The 17319-nt window shown below is 38.3% G+C and overlaps 1 protein-coding gene across 5 annotated transcripts; it reads right to left on the bottom strand.

Moving 5' to 3' along the window:
* Positions 1-2975: 2975 nt before the first annotated feature.
* On the bottom strand, positions 2976-16970 carry isl1 (ISL LIM homeobox 1). Of its 5 annotated transcripts, none has more exons than XM_033030955.1 (6): positions 16669-16968; positions 15615-15804; positions 14137-14393; positions 11693-11979; positions 10671-10838; positions 2976-3627 (listed from the first exon to the last, which is right to left on the bottom strand). In XM_033030955.1, exons 1-6 carry the CDS (start codon positions 16694-16696, stop codon positions 3592-3594), a joined length of 966 nt encoding a protein of 321 aa, XP_032886846.1. In that variant the 5' UTR covers positions 16697-16968; the 3' UTR covers positions 2976-3591. The 5 variants fall into 5 exon arrangements, with proteins under 5 accessions (XP_032886846.1, XP_032886841.1, XP_032886835.1 ...); XM_033030950.1 differs by lacking the exon at positions 2976-3627 and adding an exon at positions 7918-9198 and having other exon boundaries at positions 11693-11976; positions 16669-16969; XM_033030944.1 differs by lacking the exon at positions 2976-3627 and adding an exon at positions 7918-9198.
* Between the last annotated feature and the right edge of the window lie 349 nt (positions 16971-17319).

Raw genomic sequence — 17319 nt, forward strand, 5'->3', positions numbered from 1 at the left:
TTCATAAGGTGATAGCACAATTAGGCCTTTCAGCCCATCAAGTCTACCCTGGCATTTTATTATCTCTCCCTCCTAACCCCATCTCCTGCCTTCTCCCCAGAATCACTGACACCCATACAAATCAAAAATCTGTCTATCTCTGCTTTGAACATATCCATTGACTTTGCCTCCATAGTCTTTTGTGGCAATGAATTCCACAGATTTACCACCCTCTGACTAAAGAAATTCCTCCTCTTCTCTTTACGAAAAGAACATCCTTTAATTCTGAGGCTATGACCTCTGGACCTAGACTCTCCCAGTAGTGGAAACATCCTCTCCACATCCACCCTATCCAGGCATTTCACTCTTCAGTAAGTTTCAATTAGGGTGCCCCTCATCCTTCTAAACTCCAGCAAGTAGAGGCACTGTGCCATCAAACGCTCCTCATATGTTAACCCTCTCATTCTGGGATCATTCTCGTAAACAAACTCAATAAATTAATTGTGATAGCATGATTCAGATGATTCATGAACATAAACTGAGGAAAATATGGAAATTAATAATATTTTGTTGGAAATTCTTGCTCTATTCGTATAATCATAAGGAAAAATATGCAACTGTCAGTAATTTAAATGACGTAACTTCAAAAGTACACCGTTTATAGAAGTAAATTGAATTTCTGAAACAACGTCTACCTGTTTTCTATATGCAAATAAATGAAAGTACCAAATATTATAGCTGTTAATTATAATTTTGGGTTTTCAGTATAATTTGACATAGCAAGTTGATGCAATGTGCCTTCATTGTATACTGATATCCTTCTAGTGATAAGAATTATCTTACCAATTTATACTAGTATGAAGAATATAATGACAGCTTGTGAAAGCTGATCCAATGGGACTAAAGTCATCGTCCAAAGTAATTGTTCAACTCTCCGGGTGACAGTACAGCAAAAAAAACAACAACAAAAAACAAGCAGGCTCTGCTCTTAAACATCTTCAATTATTTTTCTAAAGCAACATGCTGAGGAAGGTCTATTACTGTTACAGGCTGGTTCGTTGTCATCTTAATGGCTTTGGTTACTTTGCGACATAATTCCACTGCCATTTTTCTAGCGTACTGCTGAAATGTAATATGGCACCACGAATACCGTGTGATTTAAATAAGGAGAGATAAGGAGACATATTCAAACGCTTCCCGTTTGTTCTGTGAACCGAGGACACAACGTCCGATCTTGTGTTAACTAGTATAGGAGAAACTACGGATTATATGAAATGCCTCGTAAATGATATCCCAGAAATCGGATCGACTTTGTTATTAAGGTTGGAGTATATCATGTACAACAAAGCAAAATATTATGTGCTCAAAATTCAGTAACATAGCAGCTGAGATGTGGAGTCGATATTCTTCACCGTCTCGGAGCGTTGCGTTGACCTTCAAAGATGAAACCTTTGGTTGTCCTTTCCTGAACGGAGTTGATATCTCCAACATGTGGCGTCCTTATTTGATATTTCTCAGCTGGCATTGCCTCCTTGGGTAATGTAATTCAGAAAGGGAGTTTGTATTACACATGCAGTTCTAAGTTTAATGTGAGAGGCGCTATCATTAAATTATATTAAAATAGCGCTGATGGTGGAGGCATGTTTCTGTGATAAAACAGCATAATTCATTGCTTTGTACCCTTAAGAAGCTCTGCTTTGAACCGCAGCAACTGACTTGTGATGGTGTTTTATTTACTTGCTGTGTTGCATTTAATTTAAGTATCCCCGTTGATTAAGTCCCTATTTTGCTTTAACCTATGGTACTGCTGCTCTGCACATTTCATAATAAGACATTCAAATGGGTCATCACCTAATTATCTTACGGTTTCAATGTTTTGTTCCACTGTTATATTTAACAATATATACTAAAACAAAAGATAGACACAAAAAGCTGGATAACTCAGCGGGTCAGAGTACATCTCTGGAGAAAAGGAATAGGTGACGTTTCGGGTCGAGATCCTTCTTCAGACTCTATACTAAAATAAATACGTCTCATCAATACCCAACAAAAAGTCTAACTCGCCAGTAACAAAAAAAACCACGGGGAGAAATTGCCTGGGTTTATATTTTTGGAAGGGAATTAGATAACCGCATGGGAAGTGATTTGAGGCGGATTGGTAAACATTTCCTATACACCTGGAGACTTTGTTGAAGGGTATCTGCGCCCACATCTTTTGCTATTGTTACAAATGAGGCACCGTTCCCATTTTATGCATTTACAATTTGGCGAGATGTTTTATGTCTTTGATTCTTGCAGTTGACGATATCACATAATTGAAGACTCCATGCGAGGACAATTAACTATTGACGGAGAAGAAAGTTACAGATATGGTATTTACCATTTCCAAGGGAGATTTGGGGCAGGGGATGAATGAAAACCACTTTGTGAAAGGTTTCTTGCTGCCTGAAGACATTCAGAAACGACTTTCTTTCCGCAAGTTCCCACGGCTGTCTGCGTGCTTTTAACGATTGTCATTTTATGTTGACAACTCGCATGATTTAAAAAAAACAAATTTGCAAGAGAATATATTTACCACGGATTTTCATTTTTAATTTCTCGCACAGAAAGGTCGACTCATAGTCATAGTGGGGTAAGTTTTACTTTAGTTTACAATGTGTGTGAATTTACTAAGGAAAGGATAGTCCCACCCCTGGGAACTTCAGTAATATAATACGTACAATTGCTTTGCGGACTATGATATTAATAACTTGGAGATTCGGTGTCCATTCCGTGCCTGGTAATGCTCGTTGCTTCTACACTGTTTCCAAGAACGGTATTTCTGACAGATCAAATCAACGTCATAAGTCTGAAGAAGGGTTTCGGCTCGAAACGTTGCCTATCTCCTTCGCTCTATAGATGATGCTGCACCCGCTGAGTTTCTCCAGCATTTTTGTGTACCTTCGATTTTCCAGCATCTGCAGTTCCTTCTTAAGCATTTGGACGATATTGGTAGATACAGGCAAAGAATGGTAGAGCCATTCTTCTAAGAATAAGGCCCATAGTTACTCATAAGCAAAAGGTGACCATATAATGTGCGATCTATGGTGCTATCTATGATGATCTATATAACTTGGAAAAAGCCAGCTCGACCACACAAGAGTGGCTGTGTTATAGCTAACTACTAATAGATTGCTATGAACTGTGATTGCGTGCAATTATATACAACGTTTGAGTAATCGTCCTAATGAAAGGAAGGCACGTTATATACTGCTTGCAAAATACCACCTGTCCCAATGGTTGACATTCAGGTAATTCGATGTTAATCTTACAATTTACTTGCACCAAAGACAATGCATATTTAATATTATAACGAGTTGATATTGCCACATCGCTCACACTTAAAACTAAGGTGTTTCGTATTGCAAGAACACACAAAGTGCTGGAGTAACTCAGCGGGTCGGCCAACATCTCTGGAAGACATGGATAGGCGACGTTTCGGATCGGGACCCTTCTGCATCTGCGGTTCCTTGTGTTTCGTATTGCAAGACCTTTGCCTTAAACGCCACCTAGTCCCTTGTTACACTGAAACATTTGTTTGAAACGGCCCTTTTCAACAAGCCACCTTTTTTTTCATCGTAGGCCCTGCCGATAGAGTTCAAGGCGATCCTTTCGAGATAAAAAGAAAACACAAAATAATTTTCACGAAGAAATTTTGACATTCTCAGTTTCAAACGTCATAATTAGGAAATGGTCCCCAGTTTAAATTTTAATAAGAAAACCCACAAAATATCCTGGCCTTCAACAAATACATTCGGTGGGACGGCACGGATTGTAGTTTGCGTTTGCTGTATATTGTGACGTTAATCAGGATTGTAGACATGCCAATTAAAATATGTGGTCAGACCTTCCCGGTTCCTCCATCTACATACCAACTTCAAATAGACCTGTGGTACCTCTTATTTCACAGTACAGTACTGGATATTGTTTTAGTCAGAAATGTACAACAGCTGCCACAGTTAAGGCAGCTGGAATGCATAGATAGAACGTGGGTCGTGACGCCCCTGACAGTGCAGATTTCAGTCAAAAGAAACAAATTAGCGTGGAACGCATTACCGAAAATGTTTTAAACTCGTAGTTTAACAGGCACTGAAGCCAATGGTACACACATGTAGACGTCTCATTTATTTTATTTGTATACCGACACTCTGTATTCAAGCCACTGCAATAACGGGAGCATATTCGATGGCCATCGTTCCTGTATGTGAGTGCATCTAGGCCACGATAATAGTTGAGATTGTGCAGTGAACTTTTCCCCAGATTTTTTTTTCATGAGGGAGAGGAAGATATTATAGTTGATACTCTCGGTATGCACGTTGTGCGGTCACGAATATGTCAACTGGCCGAAACATTACCGAAATGTTGTCAACGTGTACAATATTCCCTTGCTCCGAAAGTCTGCCGCTGACGGGGTCTGGTAGGTAGTTGTGTCAATGTGAGCTGTGGGTCCCTTTGTCCCGGAATGCCAGCCCCTTGCTCTGGGCATTGAGAAACTCTGTGAACTGATTCCGTTCTCAGATAAGGAGCCGCCGAGCGTCCAGTTCTGTCTAGACGTGAAGACCTCACAAGTCAAACTTGTTTTGATTAGGCTCAAAGATACACCAACCTGTTTCAAACGGTGATCAGCGCCACCCCGCTCCCTTCTCTTCACAACTATCCCAAACACTCTCCCCTCCCCACCACGTATACTCCCATTGAGTCTTAATAATGGTAACAAAAAAAACATCTTCCTTTTCCGAGGTGCAGTTTGCTCCCCTGAGGCGGTATATGTCACTGGGCGGATTTAAATGTTGTTTTCGCTTCTGTAAGATCTCTTAAATATATATAAAACCCCAAGGCTACAAACACAATTAGCAGTTTCACAGCATTAAAAAGGGACGATTTTCGGAAATCAACACCAGTCCAAGTTAATAGTCGCCAAACACACATTGAGGCGGGCACAAGTAATGTCTTACGCATGTATAAGATGTATATATATTTGCATAAATGATTGATTATTTCAAATTTCTCAGATCGGAAGGTTAAGTTATATTAAATACATGTCAAAGTTTAAAGGGAGCCATATTTTCAAAACAAAGCTTTAATATGTTGAGAATTTAACAACAGCAATGTTAACCTCAAATTTAAAAAACCTGCTCTTTGGTACTACAGAGAAATATCTCATTTGAATATCTGTCAGTATCTGTCAGAAGCCTTGCTTAAAATGTTCAACACATAATTATGTTTTAGTTGTATGTGGTAGAATAATTATACATTCTCCAGTTAAATTAAATAGCTCGGTATGCGTTTTAAGTAAACATTGTAGAGATCACATTAGCACGGGGCTGTCTTCAAAAGGAATACGATTTGCGGTTCACAGCCGAAGGTAGATGGGGTTGCAAATAGGTTAATGCAGGCGAACTGCAAGAAGTAATTAGTAGCATTTAATAGAGGGACACTGTGAATATAAAATATCGCTTTATGCTGTGTGCTTTTAGTCACCGGTTGGGAAGGTTCGTATTTGGATGAGTGGGAAAAGGAATTGTTCGTCAACTGCTCGGACATCGAGCTGTAAAGTTTGTTTTTGTGGCGCCTGAACGCAAACAAAGTCATTCAGTGGCTTGTTCCACTATCAGGACAAACAACTCCAAGAACAGGAACCTCCGCCGAAAGAATCCAGGCAAGTTCGCATCGGCCATTATAAATATAGACATTAAACCAAACGTTCTTGGCACTTAGTAGCAAACTTTTTTTTTTTAAATCGTTCGCTTCCCGAAACTACGTCAACATATTTCCGAATACAATCCGCATTAATGGTCCGTCTACACAGGTAGCATGAACGTGAACAAATATTGGCCGCGCTCTTAAAGAGACAGCTTTTCAAACGCTTGACAAATCAAATTGTGCATAATTATATTTACCAAATGTCCACACGTAACGCTTGCAATTAAATTCCGCAATTAACATCAGAAGAAACATAAATTCCACCCGCAACGTTCCACTCACAATTAAAATCGGCCACAATAATTGTGTAATAGTTTACGATAGAATGCTAATAATGTTTTCGTGGGCACGCACGTGTGTGTGTGTGTGTGTGTGTGTGTGTGTGTGTGTGTGTGTGTGCAAAGAGAGAAAGAGCATCAAATTTCTCCGATTATGAAGGACAGTAGATTCCCACATTTCTATAAGCTAACCCTTGAATAAATTTCGCTTGTGGCCTAATAATGCAGCCTCACTCATCCAATTCAGGAAATGTCCCTTCAGAACATACATTACAGTTGCTCGCAATGCACAATCTCCTTGAATCTTACCACTATAAAGTTTGAAAGACAATCGGCTGCGGTTCTAATTCCCCCCGGATGTCTTATGTGATATTTTTAAGCTCCTGACATTCGCTCTCTTTCAATGTGGCGCTTTAAAAAAAAACCAGTTGTTCTCACCTGCCGTGGGAAAGCATCTATATATTACGGTTGGATGTAAATTAAGCTACCGGGGCAAAGAAGGTGCATGTGACATCTAATGGGATCTCAACCGTGAATTTGAATTGAAAATACTGCATGGGGCAAACCAAATGGACAAATAAGGTCAAGAAGATAAACGTCGACCGGATGGTTTGTGAGGCAGCAACTGTCCATTTTGACGGCTAATCAGGTAGAATCTGTGACTATTGAACCTATACTGATAGGCATTCCATTAAATCTATGTACTGCGGGCGATGCAATGAGGATGCAATTTTGAACTGACATGGGCAGAATTAAAACGTCTGTAAATAAGAAGTACCAAATACTTCTAATAGTGGTTACTCTAATAGACGTTTAGGAACTCTATTGCAATTAAATTACATTTATTTTATTTAAATAATTATCATTAAACACCCATCATCCGATGTACTGTACTTGTTTAAGAAAGGAGTGGAGTAATTATGTTTTTTTTTAATTTAAATCATGACTTGCAAGATTATTTTTTTTAGGAAAGGAAGTTGTCAGACTCTAGATAAAAATCAATTGGCCCAACCAGTTGGGAGATTCTGCAGTGATGAGAACGGATGTGAGTTGCCCTTGCCTCTGCCGTTTTCTTGTAACTGATTCCATGACAATCACGTGCTCACAACAAAATAACCGAATCTTCTTTAGGGAATTGCATAGTTCGAATCCAGTTCATATTAATCTTTAACTTTATCAAGTAAATGATCTGGGCGCGCATTTCTAATTTGCCCACTGCAACTATATATAGTGGGAAGGAGAATGGGCTGCTGTACCTTTGTTTATTTAAAAGTATTACGTGTCACGGGAAGTGTCTTGTTAGCCCGATTGCGACAGATAGATAGCAGACCTTGCTCCTATCTTATATGTTTGGCCCAGATGTGTTTACCCGCACATAAAAAAATACAACAAATCACCATTTACTTCAGCACTTCGTGTTTTTGTTTGTAAACCAGCATCTGCAGTTCTTTGTTACCACAACAAACCAGCTGTTCCGCATTTGGAATTCCCCCACCCGCCTCTCAGTCTATCTGCCGCCCTTAAGGAATCATGTTAATAGGACTACTAATGTAAAACCCACAAAATAACCAATAACCAAACATGTCATGCTAGCAGCGCGGTTTACCAAAGCCAAACTTATCAGCACTAATCAAGGAACATTTTAGCTGAAGTCGATTTTTGAAACTCAGCTAATTGTTCACAAGCTGGACATAGTTTCACAATAAAAATTGTCAAAAGATAGGAATATGACTAACATTATTCTTCATATCTAAGTGAATGTAATTAATTACATGTTTTTCTTCAAAACTATAATAGATATTTTGGCTATACTAACAGAAAAATTATCAAAATATTTATATTTGAGTTTTTAAAAGATTGGTGATTAAAATTGGGATTGGTGTCTTCCGTTAAACATGTACCAATAAATCAACTAAAATAGTTGTAAAAAACTGTTAGCCTTGCAAGCTAATTTATTGAAAATGTAATTGCAGAATCTGCAAAAGACTTACATAATTTTTCAGTTATTTTGATTTTATTAGTGAAATAATCTTGAGGATATATTTCTACATATGGCGTTTTACATAATCTTCAAGAAAAGACAGGACACATAAAATTAGACATGTTTTCCAAAGACCACAGTACATCTTTTACTTCAGCAAACATAAAATGTCAAAAAGACATGAAAAGTGGCAAGTCTGTTGACAATAAATAATAAATTATTTAAATTTTTTGCAGTACAAGAACAAGAAATTGTTTCTTTCCAGAGCTAAATCCGTTGTTGGTAACTGGTTTAACCTAGGAACATACACATCTTTGGGACAATTCTGGACGGACACGAGTTCACACACAAATCCCACGAAGCTGTGGCAAAAAGAGGTATACCTTGTTGCAATGCTTGAGCTTTTTGATAAAATAAAAAAAAAATGAAACATCAGTAGTTGCCTTCATACTTTCTTTGTAGGGACAGTAATCTTATGAACCAGCTATTTGCTAATGATTTAGAATCCAATAGTCCTTGTTATAGATCAACTAAAAGCACTGCAAAAATGCAACTATACCTTTCAGAACTGATCCGATAGGACAGTCGCTGAACTACTTAGGCTGTGGTACATTCTGCATGTCACGATTGTCTTTCCAGTCCACTTTTTGCAGATGTATGGGACTCTTCTGAATTTTTGGCAAAGCTGACCCACTGATGTCCTTTCTAGGCAGCACCATTGAAGATGTTGGGACTACAGTCTCTCCACTGGATCGTCTTATCTGTTTGCGTGTGCAATGCATTCCCTCAGGATCACTCGAGTGTACATCCTATATCTTCAAAAATGTCTCTGAATGAAGTCCCGGATGTCTCGGGAATCTCTTCTACTTGCGATGGTAGCCAAATCCCACTCTAGTGTCTGATTGTCGTCACAGTGTTGCTAGGGTACAACATTGGTTGTTTGAACACAGAGACTTCGTGCAAACGGATGATGGCTGCTTTCTGATCAGACATGGACCAGGTTGCAAGAACTTTTTTGTTTAAAAAGTGTGGGCCAGAGAGTATTGAGGGTCCAGGGTTCCTCGTGGCTCTCTGTAGGGCTGCACTGAGATTTCAGGTTCCTCATGCCTCTATAGGACTCGCTACCATGCTGTTTGGTGTGTCAGGGAGTTGGGAGGACATAGACGCTACTTCACTTCCAGTGGAGTTAGAACCTGGCCCTCCCTCTGAAAAATTAACCTGTAAAAATCATAGCAAATCAATAATCTCTGGCCTCCTTAAAATGTGACATTAATCCAAAGACACAAATATCTGAAAATTACATTCATTAAAAATATATATTTTTTGTAACTATGGCTGTACAGTGGTTTTGCATTAATATTATCATTAATGACAAATTACATTAAAAACATAAAGTGCTTTCTGCCAAGTTACCTAAAGTGCCGTATATCACTAAAATTAAAACAATGCCTTTGTAAATATTCAAGGTCTCATAGCAAAGCACAGGTAGGCCTTTTCGTAAATCCCAGTGTAACATCATTTAATGGTGTTAATTGTACAGTTTCTCTCCAAAAGTACATTTTCAGCTAAAATATTTTCCAGCAATTTATTATTTATTGCAAGACATCACAGAGTTGTTTAACTCTTGAGCACCACACTTTCTTTGTAATTTGAAACAAGAGAATGATGTTTCCTGCCACTAAGTATCTAAAAATATATGACTCAAAGGTATTCCCAAGAAAATAAAGCAAGACATATGTTTATCATTTGTTTGGGACACCTTGCAATGAATCTGCCATTGACCTGAAACGGATAAACTGAAATAGGTTTACAAAGTTGAGACATTTTATTTGTACAATACATGCAGTTTGCATACATATTTATACCAATATTTTACTTAAGTATCTAAAATATGTTTAAGGTATGTACCACAGGGAACCACAATTTAGATTTAACTTCAACTCAATGTAGTAATTGTGGCTTTGCAATGCCTTAAAAATGTAAAATAGCTATATATATGCTAGAGAATTAAATCACACCAAATTATTCAAGGACAAAACTCTGACATCAATGAGAGCTTATAAAGCTAGACACCTTACATTCACCTTTACAGGAGAGTTAGGTGAAATAAGGTCATTTCAACTTTGTCTTTCATTACCCATTAGGCCAGTGGATGGAGGTTATGATGATAAATTAACCCATTTTTAATAACACTGAAGCTAAAGCTGAAACAACATTGAAACAGCATCCATTTTGTTTATTGCCATGAATGGTATTTTAAACTGAAATCAGCTTAGCTCATGGTTCATGTGTCCTTTCTATAATCCTATGATCACCTGTTATCATTAACATGATCAGTAGTGTTTTGAATCTGAAACACTTCATTTAAATTGCTTTTTAACAACAATTTGAATAAAATGAAAGAGTTTCTGTTTCAGACATCAACAGTCATCTCCAGGGTATTATGTTAAACACAAACTACTTGGATCTGTGGGAGAAAGCTCAAGTAAACAAAATAGTTTCTCCCTACGTTCTTGATGGTCGTCAAAATCAAAATACTAAGGCTGGCAAAAGAGGGATTCTGCAATTTTTATATCCATGAATTGTCTATATATGGATTGGTGTGTGGTAGTTCCCCTGATTGCAGTGAGGTCTGGTAAAGTCTGTATTGTGGTGGTGGTGATGGTGTTCTGCATGTTGCTGGCACTCACCAGTTGCTGAAATGCAGGCTGTTCTATATCACTCTGCAAAGCGAAGTCACTCAAAACTTTCCAAGGCGGTTGGTAACTCTGCACCTCCACTGGATTGGCTTGCAAACTGCTATCATGCCTCTCTGGACTGGCTGCTACCATGGGGGTTCCTGTCATCCCCTGGATATTCTTTAAAAAAAAATACAAGCAACAAGACTTGTTGCTTAATTGTATCAACACTTCTTTCTTTTTTTTTTTCAATTTGTTAACATGTATAAAGCTTAACACAGCCTTCTGTACCGAGCATCTTGTAATGTTAACACTTTTGAGATTGCTTTCAGCCATTTCCTGTCCCCCGTAACATAAATCATGCTCAATGTAACAATTTCATATCAAAATAGTTCATTTGAACATTAGGACTCCAAAATGAATTCTCCTCTAATCTTTATATTAAATACTCAATGCATTATAGACTAGAAATCACTAATAACGTTGAAGAGATAGATGATTGTATCTACCATCATCACTGGACTAACCAAGAGATAAGTATTATCTAAACATAGTGACATATAAATAAAAGTTATTTCCAGTGTTGGAAATTTAATATTCATTCACTTTAAGATAAGTTAATTAGCCTGCTTCTGGTAAGCACTAGTGCCTGGTTTATGAAATAAGAGGTTAAGAGTATTGCCTGAATGTAATGGCCATGCTTACGAGGTAAACTTGTAAAAATTCCATTTGAATTAAGTGAACCAACATGCAAAGCTTGACAGAGAGAAAATATGTCATCTGCACAAGCTATGGTATTAAAGAAACATTTTGATACATCAAGAATGAGTTTGATGTATCCGAACAACACAATATTATTTATCATCATACAAATTGTATTAGAATTGAGCTTGATACTAATATTAATGCAATTATACCATTCCTTACCAAAAAAAATCAGGTTCTAAATAGGTTTTGTTTTTAACCGTTTGTATAGAAATGGGCATTTTCAGCCCCAATATTTCCTTAAAAGTCCAGGAAGTCAAGGCACTTACTGTTTTGTCGTTGGGTTGCTGTTGCTGCAATTGTTTCATGAGCACACTCCTTTTTTTGTCTTTACAGCGCTTGTTTTGAAACCAGACTCTAATGACACGGGGGCTCAAGCTTGTCATTTCCACGAGCTGCTCCTTCATGAGCGCATCGGGCCGGGGATTGGCTGCATAACAAGTCCGTAACGTGTGGAGTTGCTTCTCGTTCAGAACTGTCCGTACTCGCGTCGTCTTCTCAGGCTGCTTGTGAACGTGTGGCCTCAGAGCTGGCTGTCGGACAGAAATGGGCTCTGCTGCAAAAAAAACACAGGCAACATATCCTAGTTTTGTTGAAAAACGCGGCAGGCAGCAGAGCTTGGTGTGATATTTGTTCTGGCATTAAAATTAAATCTCACAAGAATCCCAGAGTTATAGTGATGAAATTGAGCGAACTGCAATAAAAAAACACTCCTTAGAAAATAAACGAACCACATGTTTGGCATAGTCTGATCTTGAATGAAGCATTAGGTCTGCGCAGTTGCATTAAAATCAAGTCAAAACTAATTTTGAAACTTTCAGATATGGCTTCCAAAACTGATTTAACTGCATGAAAAGCCAGTCAGTATATCCTAAACAGCTTCTGACTGCGGTATGTATACTATCTGTAGATATCAATTAAGTTTAAATTAATCAGAAACAGCAGTCGAAAGAAAGAATTGAAACAATGCGCTTGAGGTTGGGCTTTAATAAGAAAGCATTTTCTAGTTAGTCGATGAATGCTAATTGCAGTAAATTCTGTACAAATGCAGTTCGGATACAAGTCCATTGCTGATCTAATCAAGACTACAAAAGAAGTCAAGCGATCAGTGGTGTGTCGTTTTTTGCTGCAGCCATCTCTTGTATACAGGTTTACATCACAGCAACTTTGTTTTGCACTATGTTAGGCCGGATTCCACTCTTCGTGTAGCTATGCTAGGTGAGAAACTGAACTCCCGCAAAGTTTCGGGAAGCGATGAAAAATAAACGTTTGACATGTTATCGGAGTTTCTCTGGGCAGGTCAGCGGCAGCGAGTAAAATTACATTTTCAATGCTTTGCCACATGTATCGCTGAAATAAAATATTTGTCCCCAGCGAAGGAAGTCTAAACTGAAACGTTTGAACCATATCTTCAATGTAACAGCAGTAGATTGGATTCCCCCAAATGATCATTGTTCACAATCTGTTTAGAACAAAATGCTGCAATGCATTTGATAAAACTGCAAGTGGCATCGCAATTTAAAAAAGGTAAAGTATTTTTATGTATAAAGGGGTAATAATCTTTAATCAATTATTGAAAATTATAAAAAAAATATGCAAGTGCAGTGAATTATGCAGCCCATCATTAAAAGTAGAGTTGTAATTTGAAATATAGTTATTTGATCAAAGGTACAAATTTAGCACCATGATCCACTATAAAGAATTTAAAAAACGAGAGCTACCACTGCATAACAATAAGATCTAATACTAACATCAGAATGAAATATCACATACTCCAGACTACTTGAAAAGTCCTCAAACCTATAATTATCTAGATCTCACATCGATTCCCTTTCGGAATGCACTGTATAAGGGCAAAATATACCGAATTATTTTTGGAGATCTAAGCAAGGGAGGCAACAACGCCCTGATAGACAATGAAACAATACCGGACGATCTTTGAAATATATGAATTGAAATATTTAAAAATCAATTCATGAACATCATTTGGATATATTTGCGATATAGAGAACATCCTTAAGACACCTTAAAGCATAGATTTGCTCAAGTTCTCAAATTCGAAGTTTAATGGTAATGTCTTCATTTACATAAATATCGATAGGAAATTCAACTAACCAGCAAACAATACACAACAGGTCATCAGTTAACAATTCTGCATAATTTATCACTGGATTAAAGTTCAGTTACCTACTTTAGATTCTGGAAAATGTATATAAAATTAACTCATGGGAATAGTGATGGGAACATTTACAACTGAAAACAAGTGTCTTTAAAACACTTATTTCGAACTACTGATGATAAAAAAAACAGTTCAATTTGAAACACAGTGTCGCTGGAGACTGGTCTTAATCTCCAAAAAGTTTCAAAAGCAGGTAGAATTAAATGCAGTCCACGTTTATAGAAATACGTTTATATCAATCAGGGACAAAATATATGGTTCAATGGAAACACCAAATCCTTAAGTATTTAGACTGTACAAAGGCCAATGTCAACATCTGAATAATACATTCCAGTCTGTCTTGAAGCATTTCAATAAATGTACGATTTTTTTTTCTAAACTGAAGTTCACTGCGCCAATTACATTACCATTGCCCACCGATAATTATAGATATATAAATAGTTCAAAATGTAGTATAGAAGTAGGAGTGTTGTTTTCATCACATTAAATAAACAAGGACTCTTAAATAAAATCAAGTTTTGAAAGCATACATACCCGCCATCTGTAAAGGTCTGTTGCCGTGCATGGGGCTTAGTGGGTCTGGGCCAACCGATGCTCGCTCCACAACGTCGTGGTCAGCCCGGCAGAAGAGTCCGTCTTCCCGCAACGCGAATTCATCACCGGGGATGAGCTGGCGACTGCACGCCACACAGCGGAAGCAGTCGATGTGATAGACTTTATTGCGCGCTCTCATCACAAAGTCATTCTTACTGAATCCTATATTACACTTTGCACATTTAGTTCCGTATAATCTGCAAATCAAAAGGTAAGAGGGGGGTTTATTAACGGTCAAAAGTGCTTCTAGTAGTTTTATACTTCAACGCAAAGCGATGGCAGACAGACCAAGACAGGATTGCTTTTGATATGATTCTGTGGATTTATTTTGTCAAAACAAATAACATCCTACTTAAACAATAGACCAAATCATACTTCGTACTCTTAACGTGAAACATATTTACCTATTTAAATTCTGATTGTAATTATCGACCATGATACAGTTCTGCATAATGTTAAAGTATGTCAACCTCTATAATCGACAAATATAAAGTAAGTTGACAACAAACTAAATGGTTTACTTATATATTTCCAAATTGGCTACATAATGTACAGCCTGATACAAAGTTAAATCCTTGCGCATTGACATACTAAATATCAATATTTATTTCTTAGATATTTAATCCAAACTAAGATTGTCATGTTGTAGCATCTAAAATAAAACTCATTATTTTGTGAGGTGGGTTTTCAATGAACGATGGTGTTTCTGATATTGTTTGTCAGGGTATAGCAAAGAGTTCCCTTTATGGTTGTTCTCCTAAAACATTGAGTGCTTTAAATTCATTGGTAGAAGTTAAACAAATCAACACGCCAGTCTATGCACAACATTTTACATTGGAGAGGTTGATGCTGGGTGAATACTACTGTGCTGGTAAGAGATCACCTTTCTGCTCCACTATTTCTCCACATGACAGTGCTCGCAGAATTGATTTGCATTGTCAGTTCGCCTGCCTCATTCCCAATCTATAATTACCTACTTTCGGAAATGCACAGACTAAACTGATGACAGCGAAGTTTTTAAACGAATTTGTTGTGCCCCGCAAACCATTAAAACAACGAATCGGTTGTTAAAAGTTGTGATGCGTGGACATCAGAGTCAGGGGTATCGAAATTCGCATGTTCTCAGTTCACAGACTCATGTGTCTGTACCAAAGGAAACAGTTACATGATATAAATATTCCAATTGTTCGCTGCCAAATAATGGGCAATTTGATCTCCTCAGTTAAGATAAGATAAGGACATACATGGAATAAAGCCATCCAAGGGTTAACATTTTGTTGGTGGGTGGGAAGGAGGTGGTGGTGGTGGTGGTGGGGGGGGTGGTGGGGTGGGGGGGGGGGGGGTGTTTTTGGAGACAGGACAGGAACGATGCTGCTGGAATATTATCTTTATTTAAAATATACAAAATCTTCACTCACCGAATATAGTCTCTCTTGCAGTATGTTTTGCCATCCCTAACGAAGCAGGTACAGGTTTCGTCCAAATACTGATTGCACTCTGCACACTTTAGACAAGCGGCATGCCATTCCAGATCCGGAGATACGCGAAGAATATACTGATCATGAATCTGATTCCCACAACCGACACACAGTGAAATAAGGCGCTTTTCTGTAATTTGATATGAAAATGGTGTCGTGAAACCGATCAAAGGCTTTTGTTTTAGATATATATTCGACTATTGCGTTTTTAAAAGTATCTATCTGTAATATTTGCTGGAGAGATTTTCAGATATATTTTCAGGCCGTATTACTACAGGGTGGCGTCCAAAATAGGACATTAAAACAACGGAGGTACTGTTAAATGTACTCTTTTCGTGCTGACGGTTAGTTGAAAAGATTCTAAATTAGCAGGAAATGAATTTCCATTTCTGTTTTTTGAATTTTCACACTGCTTCAGCAAAATGCGTGCAGGAATAGATTTCTGATGTTTAAAAATATAATTATGAAGAATCTTTAGCAGCATGCAACGTTTTTCTTCAAAGTGCGTGCTTATTTATGTATATGTTTAGAAAACATTCCAAAAATAAACCCATGCATCACATTATAATAATATGGGTTTTTGTTTCAAAAGTATACAATTTTTAGTAATATCAAATTGTGCTTATCTTAGCAGAGCCTGAAAACTCAGATGCATGTATCTGCGCTACATCTGACAAGGCTCTGAAAGAAGTAATCCAAATGCTGTTAAATGTTTTGCACTGCTTCACTTAAACTCTACCCTTTTATTTACAATATCGCCAGTGGTGGGAATACATTTAACAATGCAGACCCTCAATTCATTATTTTTTTTAACCTGAGCCTTAAGACCACTGATGTACAACTTATGAAATAAACCAAAATAACCCAATTATTGTTCAAGAGCAATGAAATTAAAAAAGCCAGAGATCACAGTAAAGTTACAGTTACAGGAACTAGTCAACTCTTTGCACCTGAATCCGATCTTCGAAATGCAACAGCGATGAAGAAAACTTACTTTTGGGTGTATCTCCCATGTCTCCCATTTCTTGTTATTGTGCAAAAGTTTTTGTTTGTTTGCTTTTCCCCTTGGATTTTTTGTTTTTTTGTTGTTGCAAGGGTGGGGAGGCAGGGAGTCAGTCCTTGGTTATATCCACAGAGGAGGGCCGGTTAAGAGGAGTGCGGTCGTTGCTGCAGCCAGACTCTGGGGTAGGGATTGTGCACAGAGGCGGTGCGCGCAGTCCTGCCGCTCATGCTCACTGCTCCTTATCTTTCTCACTCTCCGCTTGCGCTTCCTCCACCCTCTCGCCATTGGCCTGACGTCGAGGGCGCCTGACGTCAGACGCAAGCCGTCCTCCCCGGGTTCCCCTCCCCTCCCCCCCTACGTCACTCAATCCCCTCTTCCTCCGGCCTCTCTCCTCACTGCGCTGCCATTGGTCTTGTGCAGCATCGACCCGAGCAGCACCAGATGTTTGCATCAAAGATCCTATAGCAGAGCCCGCTATAAGATCTTTGGTTTGCATTGTGTTCCCCTACAGGCAGGAGAGCGGTGCGCTCTGGGCTGTGGGGCCGCTGCAGCTTCCTCTCGCTTAAACCCTTGGGCCCTTCAGCTTCATTTCTTTCTTTGCCCCGACTTATACCACCTCTTCTCCCTCCCTCTCTCTCTCCT

Source organism: Amblyraja radiata, chromosome 1 (genome assembly GCF_010909765.2).
Source record: "Amblyraja radiata isolate CabotCenter1 chromosome 1, sAmbRad1.1.pri, whole genome shotgun sequence".
Taxonomy (NCBI): Eukaryota; Metazoa; Chordata; class Chondrichthyes; order Rajiformes; family Rajidae; genus Amblyraja; species Amblyraja radiata.